This window comes from Salmo salar, chromosome ssa01, assembly GCF_905237065.1.
Source record: "Salmo salar chromosome ssa01, Ssal_v3.1, whole genome shotgun sequence".
Classification (NCBI taxonomy): Eukaryota; Metazoa; Chordata; class Actinopteri; order Salmoniformes; family Salmonidae; genus Salmo; species Salmo salar.
The window spans coordinates 79,214,294-79,223,757 of NC_059442.1; the positions used below are offsets into that span (position 1 = coordinate 79,214,294).

General features: G+C 41.9%; 1 protein-coding gene across 5 annotated transcripts; it reads right to left on the minus strand.

The window, feature by feature from the left end:
* On the minus strand, positions 1-8,906 carry fbx9 (F-box only protein 9). Of its 5 annotated transcripts, none has more exons than XM_045703577.1 (14): positions 8,508-8,906; positions 7,541-7,621; positions 6,801-6,935; positions 5,287-5,344; positions 4,775-4,862; positions 4,528-4,655; positions 4,095-4,209; positions 3,777-3,895; positions 3,469-3,559; positions 3,281-3,376; positions 1,503-1,596; positions 970-1,374; positions 651-811; positions 1-491 (listed from the first exon to the last, which is right to left on the minus strand). In XM_045703577.1, exons 1-14 carry the CDS (start codon positions 8,508-8,510, stop codon positions 383-385), a joined length of 1,683 nt encoding a protein of 560 aa, XP_045559533.1. In that variant the 5' UTR covers positions 8,511-8,906; the 3' UTR covers positions 1-382.
* Positions 8,907-9,464: the final 558 nt, after the last annotated feature.

Genomic DNA, 9,464 nt, shown 5'->3' on the forward strand with positions numbered 1-9,464 from the left:
CAGTTCCCACTTTTGTTTATTCCAGTTGATTTACCATATGGGAGAAAATATAATACTAGAGAATTAACAAAAACAATGTCAAAATATTAATTGTTGGAAATGGGTGAAAAATCTATTATGACATTTTATGTCATCATACTGGACAACTATCCAGTCTTCAAAAGAAGAATCAGTAGAATAATTTTTGTTTTCTGTGACAGCCATAGACATAATGGCTATGTGGCACACACACTAAGTTTAGAATCAGATGCAGGTTGATTGGTATACATTCATTAAAAATCATAGTTCAGCCCATAGCCAACAGGCAGAGAAATATGCATTTAGTCTTAAGTGTTGTGTAAACTTTTGGGTGGTGACGTTTATCTCTTCTCTCTAGGCTTCCCTACAGTGGGCGTTCAGAAAATGCTGTGTAGCTTTTCACACGTGCAAAGAAGAAAGATGCATACATCTGGTCCAAGTCGAAGGCAGTGACAACAGTTTCTCCAGTGGATCTAAAAAAAAAACATTAAAGTCACATTTACACTGCTTTAGGAGATGCATACACCTGAGAACGCAATGAAAAGTTACATTCGCAATCACTTTTCTCTCTTGCAATGACATTCATTGAATGAATGCTGTCAAATCAAAACCCTAACTTCCCAGTGTATTACCTGTAGTTGATGTGGCAGGAATGGTGAATCCAATTCAGCTTGTTTAAGCTCTGGCGCCCACCAGACGACAGCTGCAGTCCCACGTGAAAGCTGTGCTCCGTCTCGGGTGCCGCTGGGTTCCGCCGGCAAAACCGAGAGTTTCTCTGGTACTCTGACACCTTCTGTCAAGAGAGAACACGCACACAGGGATCTGGACAGTCAGAACTGGACAGCCAAAGCACTCTTCAATCATCTGTGAACAATGACATGAGTCCAAAAAGTATTTTATCCTATCCTGTGTCCTGCACTGAACCAGTTCATAGGTAAGGAAACTGACTACCTTGTTGGGTTTAAGGTATAACAGGAAAACTAACGGGCCTCCCGAGTGGCGCAGTGGTCTAAGGCACTGCATCGCTAGCAGTGCCACTAGAGTTCCTGGTTCGAGTCCAGGCTCTGTCGCAGCCGGCCGCGACCGGAAGACCCATGGAGCGGCGCACAATTGGCCCAGCGTCGTCCGGGTTAGAGGAGGGTTTGGCCCGCAGAGATGTTCTTGTCCCATTGCGACTCCTGTGGCAGGCCGGGCGCAATACATGCTGACACGGTTGCCAGGTGTACGGTGTTTCCTGCAACACATTGGTGCGGCTGGCTTCCTGGTTAAGCTGGGTTGTGTTTTGGAGGACACACGGCTCTCAACCTTCGCCTCTCCCGAGTCCGTATGGGAGTTGCAGCGATGGGAAAAAACTAACTTTCAATTGGATACCACGAAATTGGGGAGAAAAAGGGGTAAACAAATAAATAACAGGAAAACTAAATATGCAAATACCTTCCCACATCAATTAATCCCAGTCCAATGCTGTAACTTCTCTCACTCACCTCTTCTTTTCTCTTGGAGACAACAACAAAGACTTTGGTTTGATTGTCTGTGTCCTGCGACAGACGGTAATGACCACACATAATGGACTCCACCCTGTGTAGAGGGAAAAGGAAAGCCATGAATGTTACAAATCCACTGTTGTGACCATCTAAAAACACATTATTTCCCTCAAATGTGTTACTCCAGACTTGGATGCCAGTGTATGCAGGGGCGGAAATCCCGGGGGGGACGGGGGGGACATGACCCCCCCATCCTGGGAAAAATATGATTTGTCCCCCCCAATATATCACTGAAACATAACTATGTAATTTAAATAATATTAATAATACGCAATGAAAGCAATTGTGCTGATTATAGACACTTAATAGCGCGTTTTTAAGTTTCAAAAGATTGCGACCCCCCCCACCCTTTGCCTCACAATGGTTTGATCCACTGCCAGTTCCTTAGTTGGCAAGGTAACAGAGGGGTCGTGTCTACTGTCTGAAAGGCACTCAATGAATGTAACTGACGTGAGGTTAATCTAGTCAATCGCGCACACACACTAGCTGAATATGCAGAGCTAGTGCGCAAATATTAACTATTAAGCTAGCTAGTACCTATTCCATTTATGTGGCGTCGTCAAAGATGGAATCTTTGCTATCGTCAATTTATTCCAAGGTCAGCATGCAGATGATGTAAGTTAGTGCTTCAAAGTCCCTGTGATAAGGTTAGCAATAAACTGAAGTCCAAACTGAACAGAACTACACTCTCTTCTACCATTGTCTTAAATATATTTAATGGTCTCGTTGCAAAAGCTAAATTGTCGCAAGGGAACTTTTATTTATTTATTTTATTTCACCTTTATTTAACCCGGGTAGCAAAGATTATAGCAAACACCACTGAAACTGAATTGGTGCTCGCTAGCTTTGCAAATTCAGCTATTGTTGGAAGCCAGCCAATATGAAACAAACTATTAAAATTACAAAAGGTTGCAGCATATGTTGTGTAAATGGTGAACTCATACAGCTGTCAACTCTTGTCATTTTAATCAGTTTCACATTTGCTAGCTACCTTTTAGATCGAAGCCCAAATAGAATGATAGAAGCCCATCTCCTACTGTAAATAACCTACACACTGTGTGTGTGTGTAGCCAGCCAGCCAGCCAGGTAGAAAAATGGCAGAAAAATAAAAGACGGACATCAGAGTATTTTTCAATACACCAAAACGCATAGTAAGAACCCTAGTAGCCTAATATCTCAAAGACTAGTTGATAAAATGTTCATAAGAAAGAAATGAAATTCTAATGGAAATGTTTCACAATGATGTCATTAGGCAGAGCAGGCAACAGATGGCACACAGACAGCAGAGTTGGGGACAGATATGCAGGGACATACTGGCAGAGACAGGGAGTCTCAGGTAAGTTTGGTGAGTCTTTGTTTGGCAACATTATGAAAGGTTCTCCATTTTTTTGACTTGTAAAATAAGAATATAATTGGAAAATGCCATGGATACCCACTCTCAACTTAAACTGGTGACTGAACTAAGATTTGTTAAAGGCATTGGTATTGCTGTTGTGATTAGTTGTGTAGTTTTGGGTACCGGTAGTTAGGAGTACGGCAAACACCTTATTTCTTTGGTTCCTCAATATACATTTACCATATTACAATGTAGGCTATGTGTTACAGCACTACTTTTGGTGTCCCCCTCAGGAATTGCTCTTGAGAAAATTTCATGTAATTGTCCCCTCCAAAGTTGATATCAGATTTTCGCCCCTGAGTGTATGTTGCATTTTAAATACCTGGTGTTCCTGCTACGCAGACGAGGAACGGTGACCAGTGGGTCTTCAGGCGTGGTCAGCATCATGACTTGGCCATCAGGGAAGAAACGCAGATATCTGGGGACACAAACAGTATAGCTAGTCTTGTCCGACTGTACAGTCATTAGCATGTCATAACAAGGACGCCAGTGACTGACTGAAGCACCGACCTGTAATACTCCACCTGGTGCCAAGCCCTGTAGAATCCATCAAGGGACTCCTCTCCCTGACGGATGTATGCTGTTTTGCTGATGTAAACACCTGCAAAATCAACATTGAATACCATATATTGAATTTATCAAACATAAGAAGCATCTGATAAAATGGGACCAATCTAGTTTTAGCTATGCAACCTTTGCTAGACATGCCAATTGTGCATTGTTATTGAGAAAATGGAGAAGTATATGAAACAAATCCACTTATGTTAGAAGGGTTTTTCTTTCTCTAAGGATGATAAGTAATATTCCTTAGTGTTTACCATCAAAGCGCACACGTGGCCTCTCAAGAAACATGTCCCTCCAGGAGTTGAAGGGTACCAGTTTGGTACAGCTCCGGCCCCACACTCTTAGACAGGCCGAACGCCAAATTTCTGGGTCCCTGAGGAGAAATTTACACCAAGGGCATAACAATCTGTTTCATTTAAAAAAAACAATACATCATTCAAGAGCCTGTTTTGACACAGTGTATGGACAGTGTTTCACAGCACTAGAACGTTCAGCATGAATTCAAATGAATCAAAACCATGTTTGTGGCAAGTACATTTAAAATATGTTGGATTTGTAATGACTGGTCTGACCTAGCACAAATGTAGAAGCCTCTACAGACTAGGGAGAGCTGCTCCAGGGCACGCAGGTCCAGATCACTAGACACAACCCAACGGAATATGTATATCAAGACCTCTGGAGGCAGGGCTGTGGACAGAAACCCAAAGGAACAGACTGACAGTGAGAGAGATGATGTAATGTATAGAAGTCCATCAAAGTTTGTGTAAAGGCAAAGCAGACAGAAAATCCAGTATACTAATTGAGTACTGCAAATCCAATATTCTCCCAGACAGTGGTTCATTGAGCGGTTTATTGAGAGGTTCCAATCCTGACCAAGACCCCAGTGGGATTGTATGCGGGTGCATCTTAATAAACCACTGTGGTAGCATGAGAGTTGCCAACATAACTTTTTTAATGTTATTGGATGTGTGGATTTTTCCCTTCTAACTATCGCAAAAACTCTACCTGAGATGTGCATCTGAGTCATCTCCATCTCAGGAACACATATCTTCAGAGAGTTGTCTTGCAGAGTGAGCTGCTGATGGAAGTAGGCCAGTAGATCCTCTATTTCACCATCCATGTCATTCTCATTGCTAGGAAACAGATATGCAGTATCATTCACATGGTAGAACTTGTATGGAAAAGAGGCATTACACTTTCAGTATGTAGTCGTTATTGTAGTGTTACTGTATACCAACATATTAAGACTTACCCACCATCTGGATCAGGAGATCGACTGTAGTTGATTTTAAACTCAATGTCAGGCACAATCTGCATTGCCCTGCGATAGTACTTAATTGCTACAAATTAAGGGAGGGGAAAAAGTTTAGCTGTTATTTTGTGTAAAACCATTATTCCCAATCCCAACTATAGCCACACAATCCCATTCAAATCATGGTACCAATATTAACATTTTAAATCGTAATTACTTTTAAAATCATACTTTAAGATGATTTAAACATGATGTTCAAAAAATTCTAAATGGTACCATGACCTGAATGAGATATGCTCCAAATGCTAAAATATTAGCATTTGGAAACAGTTGCAGGGAAATAAAACCAAAGCATGGATTGCGGTCATACCTTGTCAATAGACTGCTTACTGATTGAGGAAACCAATGTGTCATTTTGTAATTTGGGTGAACGATACATTTAAAAGGTCAATAATTTTGACCATAAAATACAAATGTAATTTTGTGTAGCATATCTTGTCTCACAGACATACCTTCATAAACAGCTCCATTTTCTTCTTCCTCGACAGCTTTAAGGAACAACTCTCTGGCCTAACACAAAGAAACCAACGTTGAGAACGATAGTGAAGATGATGCTGATAGCAGGCAGTAGAATCTGGTGTAAAACTAATATTCTATATGACAGTAAAAATATAAAACTCAACATGCAACATTTTCAAAGATTTTACTGCGTTACATTTCATAAGGAAATCAGTCAATTGAAATAAATTCATTAGGCCCTAACCTATGGATTTCACAAGACTGGGAATACAGATATGAATCTGTTGGTCACATAACTTTTTTTAAAAGTAGGTAGGGGTGTGGATCAGAAAACCAGTCAGTATCTGGTGTGACTATCATTTGCCTCATGCATTGCGACATCGCCTTTGCATAGAGTTCATCAGGCTGTTGATTGTGGCCTTTGGAATGTTGTCCCACTCCTTTTCAAAGGCTGTGCAAAGTTTCTGGATATTGGCGGGAACTGGAACACGCTGTCGTACACGTCGATCCAGAGCATCCCAAACACGCTTAACGTGTGATATGTCTGGTGAGTATGCAGGCCATGGAAGAACTGGGACATTTTCAGCTTCCAGGAATTGTGTACAGATCCTTGGGACATCGGGCCATGATTTATCATGCTGAAACATGTGGTGATGGCGGCGGATGAATGGCAGGACAATGGGCCTCAGGACCGCATCACGGAATCTCTGTGCATTCACATTGCCATCGATAAAATGAATCGGGATTCATCTGTAAAGAGCACACGTCTTCAGTGTGCCAGTGGCCATTGAAGCTGAGCATTTGCCCACTTAAGTCAGTGAAAACGGCACACTTCAGTCAGGTCAAGACCCTGGTGAGGACTACGAGCACGCATTTGAGCTTCCCTGAGACGGTTTCTGACAGTTTGTGCAGAAATTCTTCAGTTGTGCAAACCCACAGTTTCATCAGCTGTCTGGGTGGCTGGTCTCAGATGATCCTGAAGGTGAAGAAGCCGGATATGGAGGTCCTGGGCTGGCGTGGTTACACATGGTCTGCGGTTGTGAGGCCAGTTGGACGTACTGCCAAATTCTCTAAAACTACACTGGAGGTGGCTTATGGTCAAGAAATTAACATTAAATTCTCCGGGAACAGCTCTGGTGGACATTCTTGCAGTCAGCGTGCCAATTACACGCTCCCTTAAAACTTGGGACATTTGTGGCATTGTGTTGTGTGACAAAACTGCACATTTTAGAGTGGCCTTTTATTGTCCCCAGCACCTGTGTAATGATCATGCTGTTTAATCAGCTGTTTGATATGCCACACCGGTCAGGTGGATGGATTATCTTGGCAAAGGAGAAATGCTCACTAACAGGGATGTAAACAAATTTGGGCACAACATTTTAGAGAAATACACTTAGTGCCTATGAACATTTTCTGGGATCTTTTATTTCAGCTCATGATTGGACCAACACTTTACATGTTGCGTTTATATTTTTGTTCAGTGTAAATGGCTAACAAAACAGCTTACTTTTTCCTCCCGGGCCAATTCCTGTTTTCTTCTCAGGTCTGCAGCTCTTGACGACAGTCCTCTGTTCCCCCCATTGGACCCAGAGTTGGGCTTCAGTTCAGACATCCATTGGGCCCTGAACACATTGAGCTCCACCTAGTCACATGAACAACAGTGTATAAGTGATTGACATTAAGGGTTTCCCTAAGTGAACTGAGCAGTCTTTCAAGATTAGCATGCTCTGAGGTTGCCCCATTGGGCAGGTGATTAAAAAAAAAATATAGAATACTGCAAATAATTCCAGTAACGTAAAACTGATATTTCTGGTTCCTCCCCATTGTTTAAGTGGGAGACAGACAATTTATTGCAGTCTGGCAAGTTGAGCCTGCTCTGAGAATGTTTTTACTGGTTACTGGAATTATTTTGTATTTAGTTCTGATCTTTCTGATTCCTCCCCTATTTGCAGGTGAAAGGCAGGCAATACAATATGGCAATTCTGCATGTAAATAACAAATTGATCATAATCGTCGGGCAACCAAAAAAATACTCCTGACAAGTGCCTTTCAGACTTTAATGGCAATCCCTGTGTACACACACAAAATGCAATAACCCTCAATCTCATAAACTTTGTTCATAACTGAGTGTATAGGTACGCTATCATCGGGGAAAAAAATTGCCAATATGGATTTCTATTAAACTCTTCATTATCACTCAGAGCGGTCCTGAGACAATTGTTTAGACATTTGTATAGGCCATCTTACTTGGAGGTTTGAGTCATCAGTATCTTCATTATCTCCCTCATGATCTTCTACAATGCCACGAGAATTTATAATGCTTTCAGCCTGCAGAAAAATAAAAAAAATATATTAAAAAAAATTCCCAAATACAAGCTGTGTTTATGGAAGTGAAGCCGTTAGACAAGACAGACAAACCACACCCAACCAATATTCAAGGAAGGAAAAAGTGATCAGTGTTTAAGTTACTTTGAGATGTGAACATGCAACAACAACAAAATTGCACAAGTTAGCTACAACACTATTATTCAAACAAATGTGGCACCACAATAACTAGCTAGCAAACAAACAAGCACTCACTCTTTCTTGGCTTCACCTATTCCCAACATGGCACTAGCTAGTTGACCTTACCTAAACAATTGCCAACTAAACTCAACTCCACGATTTATGATGGATTTGAGCAGCGACTTGTGCGGCGGACTGGAGTTTCCATGTCACATAAAAGTGATCAAAAACGATGTATTTCCGCACGAAATAGCATTCATTTACACAGAGGACACTGTCATGTGTAAATGCAGGCTGTTATTCCGTTGCTGAAATCCGTCGTTTTTTTATTTTTATAAAAACGTATCTGACGTCAGAGCTCCAGTCCGCCCAGACTAGTTGCCCTCAACTCCATCGTAAATCGTGGAGTTGGCTACTTAAAGAAGCATGCAGGGTTTAGCATGCCATTGCCATGTTTTATTTGTCAAACAGTTAGCTAGTTTGTATAGTCATCTGTTGACACCTGGCCATTTTAATTGATCAATACATGAACTATCGGTAGCTGACTAGCGAGTTAGTTCGTATCATTCGTGCTTACGAGACAGGTCATGCAACCACCAGCAAAGCAGTAGGCGTTAGTGACCATACTTGCAGGCTAGCTACGTTAGCCTAGCTAGCTAGATAACTGCCTAGGTGCAAGGCTTAGCCATAGCAAACGACATTGAGCTACCATTGTGGTCTTCTGTTGTCCGTAAACGTTTTCAGATGAGGGTCTACAGATCACGGTCAGAAAAACGTACAACACATCGAGGAAATTTGAGAGATCGCAGAAATGCAGCCATTTCGACGACTTGCCTCGAACAGCTGAGTACTTATACTGCGTTCAGAACGACTGGGAACTCGGAAATCTCCAACTTCACTGCGTTAAATACAACTGGGAACTCTGGGGAAAAACGAACTCTGACTGGGAAAAATTGTTTTGAACGGTCACGCAACTCGGAATTCCAAGTCGGAAACTCGGGCATCTTTGTTTTACTCCGAGCTGAAGATCACTGACGTCATGATTTGACATCGTTCTTTTCCGATTTCCCAGTTGTCATGAAAGCACCAAGTGTAGAGCATTAAAGGGGGCCCCCCTCCGGAGCAGCATCTGGCAGAACGCCCAGAATATGTTATTTAAGTTAAGATAGAGACGGAGCCAGTCACATGTGGGATCCAATCCAATTATTAATGTGTATGTAGGATTAGATAGCAGTATATAAGGCTCTATGTAAGGAGCGCCCTTTTTAGACCTCACTTCAGACCAGTAGTTATGCATCTAATTTTGACTGTGACCTCTCCAGCTTGCTGACAATAAAGAGTGATTCATTTGATATTGACTTTGAGTGTCCCGCGAAAGAATTTCCAAAACAATTGGCATCTTCCAGGCTGTATCACAACCGGACGTGATTGGGAGTCCCATAGGGCGGCGCCGGGTTAGGGTTTGGCCGGGGTAGGCCGTCATTGTAAATAAGAATTCGTTCTTAACTGTCTTGCCTAGTTAAATAATAAAAATGTGACGATGGGCACCAATCAGAGAATGTTAGAGAACTATTATTTGTAACTGACACTGACTCTGTCCCGGTACCCCCTGTATATAGCCCCGCTATTGTTATTTACTGCAGCTCTTTAATTATTTGTTTTTATT